At 48.4% G+C, this 22370-nt stretch overlaps 1 protein-coding gene across 6 annotated transcripts; it reads left to right on the top strand.

The window, feature by feature from the left end:
• Positions 1-80: 80 nt before the first annotated feature.
• Positions 81-22018, top strand: IL21R (interleukin 21 receptor). Of its 6 annotated transcripts, none has more exons than XM_058157936.1 (9): positions 81-490; positions 12567-12657; positions 15018-15132; positions 15509-15708; positions 16293-16447; positions 17633-17804; positions 18130-18223; positions 18666-18750; positions 20479-22018. In XM_058157936.1, exons 2-9 carry the CDS (start codon positions 12612-12614, stop codon positions 21301-21303), a joined length of 1692 nt encoding a protein of 563 aa, XP_058013919.1. In that variant the 5' UTR covers positions 81-490; positions 12567-12611; the 3' UTR covers positions 21304-22018. The 6 variants fall into 6 exon arrangements, with proteins under 6 accessions (XP_058013919.1, XP_058013916.1, XP_058013918.1 ...); XM_058157933.1 differs by having other exon boundaries at positions 81-1635; positions 12573-12657; XM_058157935.1 differs by having other exon boundaries at positions 81-1635.
• Positions 22019-22370: the final 352 nt, after the last annotated feature.

The raw sequence follows: 22370 nt of genomic DNA, 5'->3' as shown, positions 1-22370 counted from the left end.
TCACCCATGGTTGAAATGCATGGCTCGTGACACCCACACACCCACACATAACTTGGCTCACATCTTTGGGAGTTCCCAACATGCGGGGGGGGGGCAGCAGAAAGGCTGATGCAGGACAGCTCTAATAGGCTAAGCAGAGTTGCCACCTGAGATGCTTGTGGAACAGGACTTGGTGGGCCTTTTGGCAAGCCAGAATTGGTGCTAGTGGCAGAAGGAAGGCATGCTTGGCCACTGGCCAGCCTCGCTGTTGCACATGGGGAGAACCTGGGTCCCGTGTTGCGAGTGCCCAGCCGGGGTAAAGGCAAAAGGATGCCGTTGACTCTCTCTAAAGGGGAGAGCCGCGAAGAAGCCTGGAGGATGCAACCCCCATCTCTGCGTATTCAAGCCAATTTGACCCCTCCGTTCTCTTCCAATGAGCACCGCATTCTTCTCCTGCAGGCACCATCTGGAGGCCACAGCCCTGCCAGAGAATCAGCATAAATGTATGCAGGTAGTCTTACAACCGTAGTTATTATTTAGCGTGTCATGAGAACATAACAGAAGAGAAGTAAACATATGCCCACAATCCAAGTAATTGTATATAAAACGTCTATGGATGTACGACCATGGCATCATAACTGGATGTACAATTCAGCTATCCAAGCGATGGCCTCTGGCATTGCTTCATGCAGATCTTTTAGGGAACCAGAGAATGCACGTCATGGGCAATCTTGCACAATATGTTAATAGTTTGCATAGCAGCCCACAATTGCAATGAGAGGAATCCTTCCATCCCCACTGATACAGGGCAGAGGAACCTCTTCCAGTAAAACACCTTATTCTGTTCAATTTTGTCCAGACAGAGCAAGGCAGGTCAAACCCAGGTGTTTGTTGAGGGATTTCAATCAGAATACAGCTGGAAGGGACTTTGGAGGTCTTCTCGTCCAACCACATGCTCAAACAGGAGACCCTATAACAGGGCTGTCAAACTTGCAGCCTGTGGGCCCCACCTCCATTCAGCGAAGGGGGGGAAAGTCCCAATAGGTCATAGGACCATGCCATGATGACGCAAGTTTGACACCCCTGCCTGCCCGATACCATTTCAGAAAGATGGTTGTCCAATCTCTTCTTAAAAACGTAGTGATGAAGCATCCACAACTTCTGAAAGGAAGCTGTTCCACTGGCTAATTGTCCTCATTGTCAGGAAGATTCTCCTGAATTCCAGGTTGCTTCTCTCTGATCAGTTTCCGTCCGTTGTTTCTGTACCGTAATATGACCCAGTGGCGACATGGGACCAGGCTGGCTAAAGAACCATCTTGCCTCAATGGGGTTGGTGTGCCCCGTTCACCCTTGCAGAAGAGGCATCTATGGACCCTGGCAGGCAGGCTCTGGGAGAAGGGCCTTTTCTGCCATGCCCTCCCCCCCCCCCCCGCCCTTTGGAGCCTCTTCCTCCCAGAGTGTGTTCCGTTTATATTTCTGCAAATGTAATATTCTAACTAGGTGGCCCTGAAACAGCAAAGCACAGAACAGGAAGTCGGACCAGCCAATCAGCAGACAGGATGTGCACCTTCGCACACTACACAGCTGGGATTTGGGGAGGGTTGACGTCAGCCTGCCTGCAGCCGTCGGCTTACCCATCAACCCTCCACAGCGGAGGTGAGCAGCAGGCAACTAAATCAGCCTTCAGAGAAAAGAAGACAAGCCTTCCTACCTACCGCTTGTCTACTTCTTTCCTAGCTTTAACTAATTCCTGTTAATTTTAATGTTTTTATCTTTGCACTTGCACTATAGTGCGAGCTATTCAGTTACTTTGTATAGTGAGCTGGGTGGCATATATATATTAATAATCGATCAATAAACAAAATAAAAATAAGTGTGGGCTAAAAGCCATAGCCACCAAGACCAATAATGCCTGGAATTAGTGTAGGCTGCACACCCGTGCTGCCTATCCTGGGGCCTGACTCCAAATGACCAGGAAAATGTCCATTTCCCTGGCACTTTGGTATTTCACAGGGGGAGAGACAAATTCTCGCCTGTGACTCTTTTAATCTCCTAAATAAGCCCCTGGTCAGCCCAATCCCTTCTGTGCTCCATTCCAGGTCCCACAATGTGTTGGCTGCAAGCGCTGAATCCCCGGCAGGGGTGGAAATCCCCAGCTGCTTCTGAGAAAAAGCTCATAAGGCCACCGTGACCTTTCCAGCAACAGCTTTGCAGCCACGGATCTTCCCAGCTGCGGTTGGAGAGCGCTACGCTCTGGCTGCTTCCCAGCAGGGTTAACGTTTAGGGCTACATTCAATTTCCTGCTACCCGGAGAGAAGGCCATAATACCAACTCGCCCTCTGAAAGAAGAACGCAGAATTTATAACCTCACTGCCTAAAACAAACACCGAACACTTAATTCTGCAGAGAATAATGATCCGATCCTGCATTTAATCTGTTGCTTTAGACCATTCAAGGCCCCCGGATGAATGTTGTGAGCCTTCAGATCTAGATAGGAAGGGCACCTGTTGCCTCTGTTGGGCCCTTGATGGCCATGTAGAGGACACTTCTGGCCAGTTCCGTGCTAGCCACGCATAGTTGCAGGGAGGTTGTCTGCAAGTAGCACAGAAGGGGATGTTGTCTCCACACATGGCCCTCCTTGATGCACCTGTGGCCACCCTTCCTCTGCAGCAGGAATCCCAGAGCTTCCGCCTCCGAGTGAGCCCAGTAGCTGCTTAGCAGAGGGCAGGCAGTGGCTCTGAGCAGTCCTGGGATGCTAGCTGGTATTTGAAGAGGCTGCCTGTGACTTGCAAGGTGAGCTGGCTTGGACGTTTTGCTCCACCTCGTTCACCACTTCCTTTTTCTGAAACAGTAAATGTGGGGCAGGCAGCTCTGGTGTTTAGCAATGACTCACTGACTTCAGAAGGTTTAGTTGGGGAAGCTACATGCGCTTACTGGAAGACACGATCGCCAGAATAGAAGGTCAACGGTAATGCTGGGCACTGGGGAGAGGCTGGGAGGAGGGGGTCTTTCTCCTTGCCTTCCACATTGGGTTTTGCTTGGGATAAGAGTGTTGTCCAGATGGCATTACAGTGAATGCCAGGCACGGCTGATGGGCAGCGACGGCCTCTCTTGGAGACCTCTAGGAGTCTGGTTGGCCTTCTTTGGCCTTCTGAGGTCCACTGCCGTATTCAAGAGGGACAGAATATGTGAGTGGCCAGGCTGGCCCTCTGCCCTGGGACAGCCAGTATGCAAATGTGAATTTCTCTGGAAAGAGAAAACAGTCCTCAATTTCAAGGCCAAGACATGCACAAAACGTCTGTTAACAGAAGAGGGACGCGGGAAAAAGTAACCTTGGAATTAAACTACCTAGAGAGGGAGACTCGCATCTCCATATTGAGGAGGACGATCAGTCAGTTCTCCTGATGTTGCCTTAGCAGGCAAAGGATTTTGATCTAGTTGTGCCGGGGGTCTGAGGGCCTTGAAGTGTGAGCCTTGAGCTAGTGAAGTCAGGGGAGTTGACCTCTGGGGAAGTTTGCTGAGCTGCCATTTCCTGGCAAGTAACCGTGGGTTGAAAACTCAAGACAAGGAGTGCTTGGGGTGGGTGGGGGAAGCAGGGCAGCCTCTCCCAAATTCATCCTATGGGCCACAAGGCCTCTCTGGCTGGTCTGCAGAGTGTTGCTTAGAGCAAAAGGCTGCCTTTAAGAGGCTGTGGAGGCTTCAGGAATAATTTGGCAGAATAACTTCACTGCTATCCTTTCGAGCAAACTTAAAGCTGCAAAGTTTTTTTTCAGGCTTATATGGAAGTCTGAAAAAAGATTGATTGATTGATTGATTGATTGATTGTGATTGACTGCCATTGAGTCAGCCTTGCCTACTCTCCTAGTTGGCCCCACAGGTAGATAATTTCTCCAGAAGGATCAGACTCCAACTTGGTCTTTCAAGTCCCCTAACTGGGCCCCACGGCTACTGTAACTGAGCCCATCCACCCTGCTACCAGTCATCGTCTTCTCCTCTTTCCCAGCAAGCTGGATCTTCACACGTGTCTTAGATGGGATAATTTGAGCCTGGTCAGGGACAACCCTGGTTTCTTTTGTTTGATGATCCATTGATTTCTTTCTTGATTGTCCACAATATTCCCAGGAGTCTTTTCCAACACCAATTCAAATGAATCAATGCTCTTCCTACCCTCTTTCTTTAAAGTCCACCTTTTGCTTCGCTAGAGCATCTCAGCCGACACAATTCTGACCTTTGCAGGTATAGAGATATCACCACCTTTGAGTACCTTTTCCAATGCCTTCGTGTCCATTCTACCAAATGCTAATCCACAGAGAGCATTTTGGCCGCTGGTTCCTAGTTAATTCTAAGAGGCAGAAACTATAAACCACTTCAATATCTTCATTGTCAATTCTGGTTACATTAGTTGCTGTCATTAGTTTCGTCTTCTTTATATTTAATTAATCTCATTTTTTCACTGTGCCATTTGACTTGCATTACTAGAGACTGCAGATCCTTTGCATTTTTAACTATCAGAGCATCCTCAGCACAGCGCAGGTTATTGATGTCTCTTCCTCTAGTTTTAAGATGCTCTTCCAGTCTAGTTTTTCACTAGTACTGTTTTAAGTTAGAAATTTTACACATACTGCTGTCAAATTCCATCAATTTACTTTCACCCTCTAATAGACTTTTAACAATATTTGTTTGTTTGTTTGTTTACTTGTTTGTTTGTTTATTTATCCATTCATTCAATTTTTCACATTTCTGAATCACCCATCTCTTTCAAATACAGATTCTGGTGTTTTATTGGTGTACAATAAAATGTTAAAATATTTAAAAATTGTTAAATGTTAAAATATTTTAAAAACTATATAAAAATTAGTTTTTTAGAATGAAAGTATTTTATTTGATATACTTTTAAAAATTGATACATGAAACCCATTTCTCTAGGGGGAAAGGAAGCGAAAATAAGTTGGATATGTTCACTGCTTTGAGTTATTTGTAAAAGTAATAAAGGTGTGAGAAATGAATGAATATAGGAAATAGAAAAATAAAATTTCCCATCAATCTATAAATTAATCTATAGATTTTGGGGAGAGAGAGAGAGACACACACACACAGAGTGTCGGTCTGTCCCAGATGCCTGGGGCGCCATCTTGGGGTGTGGTCTGGGATGAGTTGGTAATGCCTGAAGAAGTACATAGACAGGGTTTTCAGGTACGTTCAGTTTTGAAGGAAATGGTACTGCACCTCCTCAAGAGGCTCTCCTTAGACCCAACACTTTTAGATAACTACCATGTAGGGAAGGTTGTTGAAAAGGTAAGCCTGCAGAATTCCTGAGAATTCTGCAGGAACTGGATCATCTAGTCCCATTTAAGACTAGAACTCGGTGCAGAGGCAGCCTTGTCACACCTGTAGGCAACCTGTGATGAATCTGACTTGAAGATTGTACATCCATGCTTGTGCTCCTTGATCTCTCCACCGCTTTTGATGCCATCTACCATGATATCCTTCTGGATTGGCTCTGGGAATTGGGAGGTGGTGGCACTATACTCCTCCTCCTTTGGGGCCAATGCCAGTCTCTCCCAGTTCCACCTTTGAGATGATACCATGGAGCTCCGTCTCCTCTTTCCCTTGTTCCAGCATCTACATGAAACGGATGGGTGAGGTCCTGCACGGCAGATTCAGCTTTAGGCTAAGCTTTGTAGGCACTGGTCCAGAGCAACAAAATTGAGGATATGCCAATGCTGCCTCTTATTCCAAATAATTCTAAAAATGCAAATCCTCTCATTGGCTGGAGATGACAGCATCAGTGCCTAGAGGTTGTGTGGGGTTTGATGGGAAGGACTCAATCTTCCCAAGACCCAGTGGCCATAGATATTAAAGCACCTAGATCTGGCACCTCTTATCTTTAACCTTGGATAGTTGCACCTCCCAACTGAGCAGCCTTGGGGGTGTTCCTGCTCAATGAGCAGGTGGCAGCTGTGGCCAGGAAGTCCTGTGTGCAGTGTGTCTGATGGGCCAGTTGTGCCCTTTCTTAGATCAGGAGATCCTTCAGATAGTCACTCATGTCCTGGTTGCCCCCCAGCTTGACTATTGCCATGCACTCTATGTGGGGTTTGTCTTCGAAGGCCTCCTGAGAACTTCAGCTGGTGCAGAATGCAGGATCACAAACACTGATGGGCACTCGGCATATGGCTCTTTTGCTTTGGGACTTGCACTGTTTGCCAGTTGGTTTCCAGGTAGGGTTCCTGGTTAAAGTCCTACGTGGCACGTCCTGGGCGTTTGGAGGCCAGCCTGCCTCCACAGAGACTGCTCAGCTGATACACACTGACTGGCCTGGGCTAAGGTGGCTGGAGCAACCTCTGGATGTTGGTGGCCTATGTTCTGCGTGGTGTGCTCAATTCACCTTCATCTGATTCTTTTCTTTCTTTTCTGGTCTAATTCTTTGGTTCTGTGGTGGTTTTTATTACACTGTTTTTTATTCTGTTGATCATACTCTGACCCGGCCGGAATCTCTGGACTGGGCAGTGCCAAGTCAGATCAAAGAAACAAATAAACAAACAAAGGATTTCCAGTTGCAAATTCAGTCATGATTTGGGCATGAAGTGTGGGCGACGGGACTGGTAAAAAAAGAGGTTCCCAGGCATATTCAGAGCACGGTTGGGTACAAATGGGGCAGCCCTCTAATTCAGACACCAGGGAATTAGACACCAGGGACTGGTTCCATGGAAAGAGGTTTTTCCATGAGCCAGAGCGGGAGTGGTTTGGCGTGCCATCTGCATCCTGTGGACGGGGCTTCACTTGTTTGTGCGGCCCAGTTTCTGGCATGCCACAGCTCAATGCTGGTAAATGGACCAGGGATGGGGACCCCTGCTCTAACTGCCCTTAGTCCCCTCCTTTGCCCTATTCTGCTTCCTTGTATCTTTCTTTGTACGTTTGTACAAATATAGTTGTGCTTTACTCAGGAGTCATTTGGTTTTCATCAGCTACAATTTCAAGTCCGTTTTTAAGTCCTATGACTAAGCCAGGTGCCTCACACCCGCCATTTGACTTCTCTTTCCTAAAGGACAAAAGAGCAGAAGGCCCAAGACTGGATCTTGTAAGACCTTATTAGACAGTCTGCAGATGAGTGATGATGATGTTATCTGTTCAGTCAAATCCGACTCTTGGCTATTCTCTGGGCCAGGTCTCTCTCCTTGTCTTCCGATCTTGCTCTGTTTCCTTGAGTTTTTCTATGCTTTGGCTGGTGTCGGCCTTGATGGCATCCAGCCACCCTGTTCTTTGATTGCCTACTTTCCTTTTACTGCTAACTCTTCCGAGCACAACTGCTTTCTCCAGTGATCCAGCTGAGTACTATTTTCAAACCAACTCAGTATTTAATTGCTATGGCAGCCAGCTCACTCTTTAACTAGCTTACTAATCAGAATGTTATGTTCTTTGTCAAGCGGTTTCATAAAATCAAGATATGATATACTAAGGAAGTTAGTGCTGACAGATTAACAGTCAGATAATCTTAGTTTGACAAGTCTCGTTTCTTGATAAATGGGTGCTCATTTCTGGAAATTGCTGCATGGTTCTTGACCCAACCCTTCATGAACTGCTGCACAATATTGCCAAGTACTAATTCAAACTGAGTGGCCTGAAAATTGTAGGTTTTCCCCGTCCCACTTTTGAAAGTGGGGGCCATATTTTCTCTTCTCCAGCCACCTGGCTGCTTTGCTGTGACTCAAATGGGCAGAATGCATAAACGTTCCTCCATCCCATCAACTAATTCCTCCCCTGTCCTATGTCACAATTCTAACTGGTTCTGGAAATTTAAACTCAATTAAAGTACATAATAATTATTGGACTGTTTATATAAGACTTCAGTCCTGGCCCCTCATCTCTCTTTTCAAAATCTTGCTTATTTGTTCATATCAAAGAACTGTTGGAATCTGACCTCTGTCAAGATTAATATTATTTATAAAGCCAGTAATAAGACTTATTCTCCACCTCAATCTATTCTTCCACAAGATTCTCCAAAATCACCATTTACTTCATTTGAACTGAGCAGAATAACAGAGTTTGGAGGGACCTTGGAGGTCTTCTAGTCCAACCCCCTGCTCAAGTAGGAGACCCTAGAATCCTAGACCGGTGGTTCTCAACCTTTTCTTTACCATGGATCCCCTTTAAACATCTTCTGTGGCCACGGACCATGGCCACAACCACCAAGACTTAACTCAAGATTTAGATTATAACGTTTCTTCAAGTCTTCATGGATCCCCTGTGGCAACATTGCACCCCCCCCCCAGTGGTCCACAGACCACAGTTGAGAACCACAGTCCCAGACCATTCCAGACAAATGGCTGTCCAGTCTCTTCTTAAAAACCTTCAGTGATAGAGCACCGACAGCTTCTGGAGACAAGCCTTTCCACTGATTGATTGTTCTGTTAATTCTTCCACCTAGCAACTATACTACCCCCATAAGCAATTCTAAATCCCCCACATTGACTGCAATATCTTCACTATTTCCCGCTGAAATTTCCCTCTGCCTTGACTTCTTTTCTGTAGGTTTACAGATTAACAGAGTTGGAAGGGACCTTGTAGATCATCTAGTCCAACCCCCCCCGCCCAAGCAGGGGACTCTACACCATTTCTGACAAATGGCAATCCAATCTCCTCTTGAAAGTCTCAAGTGATGAAGCTCCCACAACTTCTGAAGGCAAGTTGTTCCACTAGTTGATTGATCTCACTCTCAGAAAATTTCTCCTTATTTCCAGGTTAAATCTCTCCTTGTTCAGTTTCCATCTGTTTTTCCTTGTCTGGCCTACAGGTGCTTTAGAAAATAGCTTGACCCCCTCCTCTCTGTAGCAGCCCCTCAAATATTGGAAGACTGCTATCATGTCTCCCCCTGGTTCTTCTCTTCTCTTCACTAGCCATGCCCAGTTCCTACAACTGTTCATTGTATGTTTTAGCCTCCAGTCCCCTAATCATCATGGTTGCTCTTTTCTGCACTTTTTTCTAGTCTCTCAATATCTTTTTTATAGTGTGGTGATAAAAACTGGATGCAATATTCTAGGTGTGGTCTTACTACGGCTTTATAGAGAGGTATTAATAGAATAGAATAGAATTTTTTATTGGCCAAGTGTGATTGGACACAAAAGGAATTTGTCTTGGTGCATATGCTCTCAGTATATATAAAAAAAAGATATGTTCATCAAGGTACAACATTTACAACACAAATGATGGTCAATATATCAATATAAATCATAAGGATTGCCAGCAACAAATTTACAGTCATACAGTCATAAGTGGAAAGAGATTGGTGATGGGAACGATGAGAAGATTAATAGTAGTGCAGATTTAGTAAATAGTTTGAGTTTAATACCTCCCTTGATCTTGATTGTATTCCTCTGTTAATGCAATTTAGGATTGTGTTGACTCTTTTGGCTGCCGCTGCACACTGCTGGCTCATATTTAGCTGGTTGTCCAATAAAACTCCAAAATCCAAATTTTTAAGAAAATGTTGGATAACCATCTGACTGAGATGGTGTAGGGTTTCCTGCCTGGGCAGGGGGTTGGACTAGAAGGCCTCCAAGGTCCCTTCCAACTCTGTTGTTATATTATATTATATCCCTCTCACAGTTACTGCTATTAAGCCTGGTCTGTATGTGTCCTTTTGGGGTTTTTTTTTGCCTAAGTGTAGGACTTTATTTTTCTCTACATTGAATTTCATTTTGTTAGATAGCCCAGTGTTCAAGTCTGTCAAGATCCATCTGGATTTTGAGCCTATCTTTTAGGGTGTTGCCTATTCCTGCCAGCTTAGTATCATCTGCAAATTTAATAAGTTCCCCTTCTATTCCCTCATCTAAGTCATTTATGAAGATATTGAAGAGTACTGGCCTAAGACGGAACCTTGTGGCACCCCACTGCTCTCCACGTAGACTTAGACCCATTAAGGACTATTCATTGAGTACAGTTCGTCAGCCAGTTGCGAATCCATCTGGTGGTGAAGCTATCTAGCCCACTTTTTTCTAGCTTACGATGAAGTAGGTTGTGGTCTACTTTGTCGAATGCCTTGCTGAAGTCTAAGTATATTATGTCCATGTTCATTAACATCTTCCCTAACTTCGGGGTTTTCTAGTCCAGCCCTGTCACTCAAGGCAGGGATCCTCTAGTGATGGAGTGCCCACAACTCCAGGGGGCCTGGGTCTGCTTTGACTTAAATACTTGATGCTTAAGTTGACAACCTTGGCACTCCAGCTTCAGATAAGGTGTTATTGAATTATATTCAGCAGTTACTAAAACTACAGTAGTAAATTATCCCATATGCAAATGCATCCGTTGCAGCAAGGTACCCATTTCCTCTTAGAAAACATCAACCGTCATTCTAGCCCCACTTTAGATTCCAAGCCCCACTACTTGTCTTTTACTCTGGAATAACTCAAGCAGGCCTGTCTCTCCATCTGGGCGGCTGCCTGCAATGATCCAGCCAAGATGCTTCTAATCTATGCTCAGCGTAAATGAATTCTCAACAGCATGAAAAGCCCTCAAAACTTTCCTAGGCAATTGTGCAAATAGCTACTGACAAGACCACAGTAGTCTTTTATCTGAACAAGCCAGGGTGCGTAACATCCCAGATCTGTCGATGTCTTATCATGATTCAACTTACTGAAGTAGACGTTATATTAGTGAACCATCTGTGATCATAGGTGAGGCACAACTGGAAAAAGAGCCTTCTTTCGCAGCCCTGGAAACAAGCCATATTTATTTGCCCCCAGAGAATGGTCCACTTGCATTCAGTGCTTCTCTGAAAGGCAGCAGGCGAACAGCCTCTCTTGGGGAGGATTTCCTGCATCCGTGGCTACTGCCACTGATTCCTGTGCTCACCAGAGTAATTCCTCAAAACCAACAAGATGAGTCAATCCCCATCTTGATAACTCCACAGTGGCCCATAGTTCTCTCTGTTCCGGGTGGCATAGAATTGCCCATAATGTTGGCTCTTCCATTCCCCCTGATCTCCCGCAGCATTCCCTGCACCTCAGGGCTGGGAGGATTCAATAGTTTCACCAAGGAATTTGCTGAAATTCTAGGAACAATTAAGTTTTCATTTATCCACTGGGAAGATTTCAGGGCCAAACAGAGGCTTTCCACAACAGGGGCTCTGTCCAGTCACAGGGACTGCTGTGCATTGTAAGTTTTCAACTTTTCCTGGCCGGCCATTCACAAGGGTCAAGGAGTTCACCTATAGAAGTTTCTTCCCAACAATCACAGTATTTCACATTACAATTGCAAAAAGTCCATGTTTTCTCAGCCTTTATGACACCATTTTTTAAGACTGCAAAATCACTCTGCATCCTAGATACAAATAGTCTTCACTTAGGGACAACAATTGGGGCCAGAAGCTCTGCTGCTACTATAAGTGTCACGGTACCTAAGCAAATTATGTGAGTATGACAGATTTACAATATCTTTTCCTATCCAGTCATTAACCAAGTCCCTAAGCAAGTCATTAAGTGAGTTGAGCTCTTTCCTTCATGTGAAGGAACAATATCTGTTTTCTCCCGTCTTCTGGGACCTCACCAGCCTTCCGGGAGTTCTCAAAGATAACCAAAAGCTCACCTTTGCTTATTTTTTTCAGTATCCCTCTGGCCTGGGGCATTTCTGTTAGCTAACTGCCTTTTACCCTCTCCTGGTCTAATCAGCACCTGCCACATCCTCCTTCCACTAGTGGGACAACCACGGAGAGCCAAAGTTTCATTTCCTTCCTAAGAAATGTAAACTATGAGTTGAAACTTTCCGCCTTTTCATCCTTATAAGCTTTTTACCCCTTTCCATTTCACCTTTCTCTTCACAACGGCCTGACAGCCTCTTTGCATGTCTGGCATATGCCAAAATTTCCTTTTATTTCCCCCTTGGTTTGAACATTTCTTGCCTCAGCTCATTCTGTGCATCAGCCTTTTGGACAATCCCTGGAGTTTCTGAGAAACTGGGAAACTTAGGCACAACAAAATCAAGGCAATCTCTCTGATGAACAGAATACTTTATTTGGTCAAGTATGATTAGACACACAAGGAATTTGTCTCCAGTGCATAAGTTCTGTGTACATGCAAAATGACAAAATAATCATAATCATAATAACAAAGTAATAATATTCATAATGATACCAATAAGAGAAGAAAGTGGAACATATGAGAAGGATAATAGTAATACAGACATACTACATGGTTAAATATACTTAGACATAAGTCAATATTATGGAAATTAGGTGTTCTACAAGGCAAAAGAAAAGAAGATTATGGAAAATTCCAAATAGCCCTGGATTAAATCCTAGCCTCTTAGGACAAATGGACCTGGTTCCATCAACACTGTAAAATCATCGGAAATTCTGCATAGGTGACCAATGTGCTGTACTTTGTCTGATTTTGAGGCCTTGGGTCTCCTCTAGGTTGATGAGATGGCAGGCTGGCTAAGATTGCAAACTTGGTTCTCTGCTTTGAGTTGGAAAATAGTCCTTTCCCTGAAATACATATGTCTCTGCTGACTCCCTAGAGGCCTGCATCTGGGGGCCCATAAGCCCTGCCGCCTGACTTGCTACCACTGCTAACCTCTAACTTTTCTTGGCCAAGACGCAGAAGAAGCCAGTGAACCAGTCCTAAGAGGAGGAAGAAAGGATGCGGCTGGGCCAGATGGCTGTGGTGCTGCTTCTCCTTCAGCACAGTAAGTTGCCTTGTAATCTGGCTCGACATTTTGAGGGCAAGTTCTAGCTAGCATGTTCAGCACTTGTGTTATCCAGAGCAGGGGTCTCCAACCTTGGCCACTTTAAGCCTGGCGGACTTCAACTCCCAGAATCCCCCAGCCAGCTTTGAGGAGCTTTGCTGGCTGGGGAATTCTGGGAGTTGAAGTCCGCCAGGCTTAAAGTGGCCAAGGCTGGAGACCCCTGATCCAGGGTGACCTAGAGTTTAAAAAGCCTGCCTGGACAACCCCCATTGCCCAAGGAGTCTGGGATACCCAGTTTCATTTATCACAGCCACACGGTTCTCCCTTCCAGCTGAGCACACACTGAAAACCCAGAGCTGCACTTCAGGGTAAGACCTCATATCCAGGACCCTAGTCTACTTTTGGGGTGGAGGCCTGGATTTCCCTCCCTGCTATTTCTACAGCCGTCCAAAATGTTTCTGCCTGACCAGCTCCGAAACGAGGTTTAATGCACCTCAATTACTGCTGATGAGTTTGATCACACCCAAGCAAAAAAATAACACCCAAGCAAAAAAATCATGGCAGGTGGGCCAATGTTCTTCCATATGATGCTAGGAATGACTCTCGCCTGTCAAGCCAACCGTCACATAGGAAGCCTTGCCTTGAGAAGTGGCTCGGTTGCCATCTTTGACTCCTCAAAGATAACCAGACAGACGCGAACCTGGCCGCCCCGTTCACCAGCAGGCGAACTGAGGCTTAGTGGATCAAAGGGACAAATCTAGCTCTAGCCAAACAACCAGCAGCCCCGGCGTTTTGCTTTTCAGGCCCACCTGATTCCTTCCACTCCCAAAAGCATCCTGGCTGCACAGCACAGGGCCCAGCACGGGACTTGCATGCTAAGGTATCTGCAATGCAGCAGGTGGGGAAAAGCTCTTCCCCCAGTGCCCTACAACGGGTGGACAGATGAACGATGTTGTGTACTCACAAGCAAATCCCATGCAGATCATAACCAAGGTGCTTCAAATCACCCCTGCATGTGTGTACAAGAAGAATGATGTTTGTAGCTTTGCTGGTTTGTGTATCTTTGTCCCCATTTATTTCTTCTCCCTTCTGCTGCTTCCCTGTGCCTGGGGAAGGAGGACCCACTATTGGTAAATCAAAAGCCTGGTGCAGAGAGGTGAGTCCCGGGAAAAAGCCAAAGGAAATTGTGAGAGGAAAGTTTCTGAAATAGTAGAAACCAGAAAGGCCTTTTTTTAGTATCTTCTTTATTAATTTAGTTATTTTAATCAGCACTTCACTGATGCTATGCAAATGTTTGAATATAGAAGCCAGTGGTGTGTTTCGGTGCTAATTTAACATAAAGTTGGTGCTAATGTGGTGACTGTGCTACTGTGTAATTTGGCAGACTCCGTGTGACCATTTGCCCAAAGGGACAGAAGAACATGGCAAACTATCTCCCCCCCCCCCAGATGTCTGAATGGAAAAAGAGGGAAGCCAACCAGGTGGCCTAATGCTCTTCCTTGCCTTTTCTCCACTTCGCCTGCAACCTCGCTGGGAACTGTTGGCCAAACCTGACTCTAGGTTCTGCCTCAGTTTACCTTTTGCAATAAGCCACCGAGTCGGAAGATCATTTAAAAGAAATTATTAGAGTACTCTGATAAAGTGGTGTCTCCCTATGAAAAGGGGAGCCAGGAAAAACGGATTACATTCACTTTTATAGTTAGCACAACAAAGGACTTCAAAGCAAAAGTTGATTGCTTTAGAAATAGTCACCTGTCCAATCACATCACAAGAGTTACAACATCCAGTAATATGTGAGAATAGCCATAGTATTTTGAGCATTGTATTTTGAGTAAAAGTAAAAGAAACGTTTGGAAAGGAAAAACATCCAAATGGATTTGGGTATGGCACCTTCTCAGAGCTTCCCAAGGTTGGCCTTGACTATTTGCTTTCTTCACTGAGGCCTGAGAACAGCAGAAAAGGAAACGGCTCTGCAACGTAGCCAATACTCTCCGGCCAGTCCTGATGAGAAGCTTTTACCTGAAGGCTTATGGCAAACTATTAACAGTGCATTTGAAAAAACAAGAAAACTCGTTATGGTTAGCCAGTGCAACAATACTCTAGAAACCATGTTTCAAGTATTACAAAGTCCATCCTGCATGGCCCTCAGGATGCTACCTTTTCATTGCTGGAAACGGAGGGTCTGGAGACCTTTCAGCTCAGTGACTCCCAAGAAAAAGGGCTTCCAGGACAGAGCAGGAGACTCACCTGCTGGCAAGGGGGGGTAGAGATGGGGGTGGTGGTGTCAGGCTGGGCCTTCTTGGCCTTTGGGAGGCCTGTGGCACCACAACTGACGTGGCAACTTCTTGCTTCCCACACAGCCTCCGCGTGCCAGGAGCTCACCTGCTTCGCGGACTATATCCAGCGGCTGGAATGCACGTGGGGAGGCGGCCTCAGCCCAGCTCACAGGGCCCGGTATAACCTCAGCGCAAAGTGGTAGGTATGAGGATGAGGCGCTGTGGCCCCCCCAGCCTCCCAGCCCCCCAGCCCCTGGGCTTCTCCAGCCACTCTGAACAAGGTGCAGGAGCCTCCGCTGCAGCTGCTTCCCAGCCAGGCTCTGTCGGCCTGGACAGTCGTCCTGCCTGGCCAACCCCATGCCGGGGATCAGTGGTGGGGAAGCGGCTCTCCTGTTGCAAGGGAGGCTCCTCCAGGGAGTTTTACAGTCAAGAGCTTCTGCCTGCAGAGCAGGAGAGAGCCCAGAAAGCCTCCTGGGGGGCCTCGGCCATTTCGCTTCCCTCCTCCTGCAAGCCCTCCACGGTCCCTGGGAAGCGGCCTCTTTGCCGGACCCTCCCGAGGCATTTGCTTTCCCCAGGAACTGTGGCGACGGCGGAAGCTGCTCCTTCAACCTTATCGACGGCAACGTCACCCACGCACGCTACGCCTGCTTCTGTGAGCAGAAGCTCTGCTTTGCCACCAATGCCTTTGAGGTCAGCATCGCCGCCGCAAGTCCTGCGGAGGAGCCTCCGCGGCTGCCGCAAGGTTGCAATAAGACGTTCCTGTTCCAGAACCACAGTGAGTGCAACCAAGGAGCTGTGCTAGAACTCCCGGGCAGGTGCCAGAGATTCAGCGGCCGGTCGTATCTGCACAAAGAGACCCCCAACGCTGCTGCTCTCCTTGTGGCGCTTTGCTCCTCCATGAGGCCTTCCTCCCCAGAGCCTCAGGGAGCCTCCCATCGCTCCTTGCCCTGATTTGCTTTCCCGGAGCAGCGGGAGGGCTGCAACACGGGCCTGGCTTGCCGTCTTTAAGGGCATTTGCAGTGAACAAACTGATGTTCAAGGCCGTGCGCAGCCTTTGCACGCAACACATGCAAAGAGAAGGCTGTAAAGAGCAAGATGAGACCATGAAACAGGCTCTACTTTCATGTGTCCCTAAAAAGCTGTTTCAGCAACTGCCCAAGTCCCATTGCTGAAGCCACCTTTGTCTCTGGTTGCTGCAGGACAAAGCAAATAAAGGACTCAGGCGGGTTTTGGAGGGGAAGTTAAAGTGAGGGTTACCCCTTCAGCCCTCTGGGCCACCTGCATTCTGTCCACCTTGGGGGGGGGGAGAGAATGCCGCCCTGCTTAGGGGTGCCCCAGTCTGGCTTCTTCCCTTCCCAGTTAAGCCATATCCGCCAATCCACCTGGCCGCAGCTGCATCGTCTGCCGGCTACACCCTTTCTTGGGAGACCAAATACCTGGACCAAGAGTACCACTTACTGAGCGACAACCTGCAGTATGAGTTGCGGTACAAGGAAAAAGGCCACCCTTGGCAGGTGAGGAGGCAGAGCGGAAAGGGGAGGAATTCAAGGCATGGGGCTCGAGAGGCCATCCGAAGGCACCAGCAGGGAGGAATGACACGGGCACAGGACAATCAGTCCAGAGCAGCCTATGGCTGGCCTGTCCTCCTCAAAGGGCACCAGACCAGAGCAAGCCAGCCAATGCCTCCAGCCAGGCAGTAGCTTCCTCCCAGGAGGGTGAGGCGGGGAGTCTTCCCTCCTTTCATGAGGAAAACCTGGAAAAGCAGAAAAGCTTTATCTGAAGGTGAGGCATTATTTTATGTTTGCAACTGAGACAATTACTTGGAAAATTCGTGTTTGGGAAAGACCAATGACTTTTTGCAATTGCCCTTCCTCTTCGTTGTTGTTGTTTTTTTGACTAACACTCCCACTTTTTAAAAATGCAAATAATGTTGTTTAACAAGGTAAGCCTGCCTCATCTCCAAGGTGGGAGAAGGGGTTGGACTTCCTATTAAAAGCAGCATTTTTAAACCGGGTTTCCTCCGACCTTGGCACTTCCCTGGCACAATGAAAAAGGAAATGCCACCTTTTTGGCTGCACCAGTGAGAACAATCATGCAATGGGACAGAAGTTGCCTTCAGAAGTTGTGGAGGCTTTCAAGAAGAGACTGGACTGCCATCTGTCAGAAATGGTGTAGGCAGGGTCTCCTTCTTGACCAGGGGGTTGGACTAGATGACCTCCAAGGTCCTTTCCAACTCTGTTAATCTGTAAGAGATCAATGTCCTGTAGTCATTCCTACAAACAAAGCTGAGTGGGACTGAGATTCAAGAACAAGGCTGAGTCTTTCTGCTGCCCCCAGCAAGCCATCATCTCATGGTAGCTCAGGAGGAGCCACTGTGGCTGGCATCTTCCTAACCTCCTTGGCAGTGTGTGGGTGGAGGCTAGCGGGGGTGGGGGTGGGGGCTGCTTTGAAAAAAACTCAAGAAATAACCTCTGAGGCCTAATCAAAGTCAGGGCTATCTAGAACATCTCCTTGGGCAACTTTGGGCATGGCTGGGTATCCATCCCACCCACCCCCGACCCTCAGAGACTGTTTTCCTAGGAAAATTCAGGTGACCCAGCTGACCCAGCTGGTCAGCTTAATCCCACAACTCCTGGGGGTCTCTTTGAGGGCTTAGAATAGCACCCCCAGGAGTTCTCTCTCCTTTTTCCTCTGTGCAGCAGCAGAGCCAGAAATCCCTCCTGCAGAACCTACACAGCTTGCGGCTTCTGCCCCAGGAGTTGAAGCCGAACACTGAGTACGAGTTCCAGGTGCGCTCAAAGCCGGCCTCTTCTTACCAGGGAACATGGAGTGACTGGAGCTCCCTGGCTTCCCTTAAGACCACGCACAAGGGTGAGCCCCATGCCCTCTTCTGCCTTCCAGGCCTTCCCCTTCAAAGCCAGGATGGTGGGGGAAACAGGCAGTCCAGGCACGGCCTCCTGACCTCAAGCCCCTTCTCTGGCCTCTTCCGTGAGCAAGGGCAGCCCTGCCTCTCCTGGGTTACCCAGTTATCTTCTCAGTCCAGAGAAGTCCAGAGTTCATGAAGAGCAAAGGACCTGCCCCACACCTTCATCCTGGCCCCCAACCTGGCTTCCGGGGCCTTCCTCAGCAGGAGGCTTTCTGCACCAGCTGTTCAAGATTGGGGGACCGAACTGACTCTTTCCCCTCCCTTCTTTAGCCTCAGAGCATGGCGCAAACCAATGGCTGGAGGTGATTTTATTGGTGCTCAGCTCCATTGTTGCCCTCATGGCCTTCCTGGGGTGGCACCAGAGGTGAGTGACATTACTGGGGAAGCCAGACGCTTTGCCCAGTCCACGTCTCCTTCCACTGCAGGGATTCCCCCGTCCAATGTGTTCTTTTCATCTCGTACCCAATATCCAAGTCAGCATCAGCTGGGGCTGGTGTGCTTTGCTCCTGCGAGCATCTCAAGGGGCCAACGGCAGAGGCTGGAGACCAGAGAATCATCAAGGGTATCCCAGGGTGCAGATGAGCTCCTTGTTGTCATCTCAAGATGGCCTGGGGCCACAACCGTCCCTCTTTCCAGGGAGACCAGCCACTGAGTGGGGCAAAGACCTCCAGTTCAAGACTCCTCCTGGGTTCAGGGACTTGAGAAACAAAAGTTGCTGAACAACTCAGGGATGGGACTCCTGCTTAGCACTTGACCTTTAGCAGGTGGGACAACATCTGGTGACCGGCCTGCCTTTCCCCTCACAGGTTGTGGAAGAAGCTGGACTGTTTCACCCCCAGCCCAGCCCCCTTCTTCCAGCCCCTCTACCTGAGGCACAATGGAGACTTCAAGGTAAGAGCCGGATCCTTACCAGTTGCTAACCAAAGTAATTTGTGGGGAGGGGAGGACTGCAGTTGCAAGGGATACCTGAAGCACCCACGGCTTCTGGCAGCCCAGAAGAGGCTCCCTGTGGCAAGGAGGGCAGCCTGTGGGCAGCTCAGGGCAAGGGAACAGCATTGGTTAGTTTCTCCACCCCCTTCCTGCCAGCCTACCCTGGCAACCTGCCCTACTCTGCCACACCATGGTTTCCTCCATCACCCTCCTGCGAGCAGAAGAAAGCCTAAGCAGGCAACCCTCTTGGCTGAAAAAGGGAAGCCATTTCCTGCCCAAGCAGGCAGTGGAATCCCAGCAAAAAGCACACTCAGTTCTCATCCTCTCCCCCTACATCACACATTGCAGTCGCTACCAAGTCCTGATTGCCTGTACAGATGTTCCTCTGTCCCACATCAGCAAACTAAACACAGGTGGGATTTGTAAACAGTTGAGAGGTCTCTGCCCTCTTTGCTAGGGAAAGACACCAACACGGGTCTCCTATGGCCAGCAAACAGAGTCAATAACAGAAGCTTAGCTCTTGCCGAGCTGCGAGCTGCAACCTCCATTGGTCCGGCCACAGTTCTGATGCTCTCAAGAACAGAGGGATAAAGGAGCGGGTTGTGTGGGTGGGGAGGCCAACTCACTGCAGGACAAAAGTTATATTAATATGGAAGAAACAGTGGAATCAAATCATTAAAGAAAGGATGGCAAAGGAGGTTCAAAATAAAATATGAATAACAACAATTAAAACGTTTTTTAAAATTAACAGTATTTTAAATAATTAAATTGAATTGTTGAATTGGGCCACAGCAATTTGTCCCGTGGTCAAGTTGACTATGGTGAGTTGTCCTATTCCGCTCATCGGAGGGGCAGAGGAGAATAGCCAATGTCCACGGACAATGTTTGGACTAAGGCCTTCCAGTGGAGTCCTCTGAGGCTGAGCTAGGGCTTCCCCACTCCTCTTTAGTTTCTTCTTGCTGGTGTCGTAGTGAAGTGTGAACCTGCCACCCATAATCCTCCCCACACGCAACTGCCCTTGCTCAGTGCAGGAGTCCAAATTCGAGTATCCCCAATCGATGGCTATCTCTGGTGGGACCCATCCAAAGAAGGGGAGTCCACATCCACCCACCATCAAACCCCCAACATTAGGAAGCTGTTTTTTCCTAAAGTTTGATCAGAATTACTTCTAACAAGGTTTAGGCCTGAATGGGCCGCAGAAATCCTCCTCCTTCTGTGGGCTGACCATTGCCAGAAGAGAGGGAGCGACCCTGCAACTTCTGGAGCTCTCGAGGACTGAGGGTTCCGTTGACCATGCTGCTGAGCTCAGAGCAGGCAGAACTGTTTGCAGGAGTCCCATTCTCTGGCATGGCTGATGGCTGAAACATTTGTAGTTTGAGCTTCACAGGATTCCACCTTGTTTCCTACGATGTTCCGCATCTCCACAAACACCCCAGTCGCCTGAGGATTTAGAGTAGGGTCCTTGGTATGCTGCTAACCTTCAGCTCTGATGTTTAGCATAGCTGCAAGCAAGGCTGTCACAGTGGCAGAGTAGATGAGAACTAAGCAACTGATCGTTTGAATACAACAAAGTTACCTTGGCAGGTGGTTTGTGCTCACGGCAATATTCTCTGGAGCAACTAACCACCCGGATGGCACCCTCTTCCTCTAGATGTTGAACTGCATGCATTTCTCTTCTTCTCTCCACAGAAATGGGTGGGCGCCCCTTGCTCTGGAACAACCCTCGATGCCTTTGAGTGGGGCATAGTTGTGCCAGAGATATTTGGTACTGGACACAAGCGCCTTCTCTTGAGCTGTGCCGAGGGAGACTGGAATGATGGCCTGAATGGGCAGCCTCCAATGTCCGCCCCGCTCCTGCCAGAACACTTGCAGGCCTTTGCCAAGGGCTGCAGTGCCACATGGGAGCAGGGCTATGGCCACCTCTCCATTGGCACCGTCACGGTGGCGGAGGATTTTGCAACTCACTGCCCCCAGTGCAACAGCGCCCACCCATGCTGGGCTCTGGAGGAGGAGCTGCAGGAGGAGACAGAAACCAGCGAGAAGGAGGCCTATCGCAGCCTGCAGTTCGACAGCAGCAGCAGCAGCAGCCTTGGCCTGGCCTCTGGCCGTTTGCTGCTGGGGAATGAGGTGCCACTGCAGGACTCCTTTCCCTCTGGGCCGGCCTCCTGGACAAGCCACCCTCCCTTTGGCTCTCCCCCAGGGGGCCGGGAGGGATTCTTCAGTCTGCTGCCTGCCCCTTCGCTTCTCCGCCCCTGCCTCTCTGCCCCAGCCCCAGAGGAAGGCCTCTACAGGGGAACCCCCTCTCCCGACTGGGAGGGGGAAAGCGATCCCGTCAACGACCTGGATCTGGACACCATGGACAGCGGCTTTGCAGACTGCGAGTGCAGGAGCCCTGGCGATGGGGAGCTGGAGGAAATGCCGTCAGGTTGCAGTTGCCAGTCTGATCCCAGCCCTGTTGTGGGGGCACCTGAAAAAGAGGACTTTCTGCCAAGATATGTCAAGCAGTGGATTTAGTCCCACGGCACTGAGGGACTCAGGTGGGCTGGGCAGGGGCTGAGCAGCGGCTCAGTCCAAGAGGATCCCACAGGCCTCTGCCAGCCCTTGCAGGATTATTCTGCCTCAGAGGCTTGTGATGCTGTCTCCCCTCCTTTGCCCCATGCCAGAAGTGGCCAGCTTTCTTTTTGTGAAGACGTAACGCTCTACAGGCAGTGCGGGAATGGAGGGATTGGATCTTGGGGCATCAAAGGCAAATGGGAAGGCCTGCACCTGTTGTGCCCAAGGCCCAAGTAGTGATTACTAAACACAATTCAGTCCTCAACAAACTTATTTTATTAAAACAGCTGAGAATTAATTCATTCTCAGCTTAGTCCAAAACAAAATTCTTAATAACCAGTCCATCGGCCTTATCACCAACCTTTGATGTCTTTGGCAACCTGTCAAAGGCTTTTCTTGGCAAAACCCCCACAAAGTTCAAGAGACACTGACAAGAAGCCAGGAAATCAACGTTGCTTTTCTACAAAGAACCCAATGGCTTGTTGCTGCTCTTTTAAGCCTTATGGGAGTGGCCAATCATCTTCTGGCCTTACTCCCGAGTTGTCCTTTTTTCTTCAGCTGTTCTTGCCTCCTGGCAGCTCTTCACATGCATACACTAGGAACAGGCTCCTCCTGTTCCTCTGCCTCTCTGCTGTCCGCCTCTGGAGGCTCCAGAGTCTGCACATTGCTCCCAGATGGCCCTGGTTCCATCTCTGCCTCCAATGCAGAGCCCTCGTCCAGGTCTTCCCCTGACTCCAGGACTGGCCCATTATTCTCCCCAGCCTCCTCACTGTCTGACTCAGTTGCCAGGTCCCTGGGCTGCACCCAGGGCTGAATTGGGCCGCTCCTGCCTTTTTTTTTTTTGTTTACATTTATACCCCGCCCTTCTCCGAAGACTCAGGGCGGCTTACAATGTATAAGGCAATAGTCTCATTCTATTTGTATATTTTTTTTTACAAAGTCAACTTATTGCCCCCCCCCAACAATCTGGGTCCTCATTTTACCTACCTTATAAAGGGTGGAAGGCTGAGTCAACCTTGGGCCGGGCT

This window comes from Ahaetulla prasina, chromosome 14, assembly GCF_028640845.1.
Source record: "Ahaetulla prasina isolate Xishuangbanna chromosome 14, ASM2864084v1, whole genome shotgun sequence".
Lineage (NCBI taxonomy): Eukaryota > Metazoa > Chordata > Lepidosauria > Squamata > Colubridae > Ahaetulla > Ahaetulla prasina.
Note: the sequence above shows the minus strand (reverse complement) of the source record. Positions and strands in the feature narration are given on the sequence as shown.

Bases quoted from the DNA above. Each gene is read 5' to 3' on its own strand.
- IL21R (XM_058157936.1), top strand. From the start codon at position 12,612: ATGCGGCTGGGCCAGATGGCTGTGGTGCTGCTTCTCCTTCAGCACA. The intron at 16,448-17,632 runs GTGAGGAGGCAG...TCCTCTGTGCAG, and splicing joins AAAAAGGCCACCCTTGGCAG to CAGCAGAGCCAGAAATCCCT. The intron at 18,751-20,478 runs GTAAGAGCCGGA...TTCTCTCCACAG, and splicing joins GGCACAATGGAGACTTCAAG to AAATGGGTGGGCGCCCCTTG.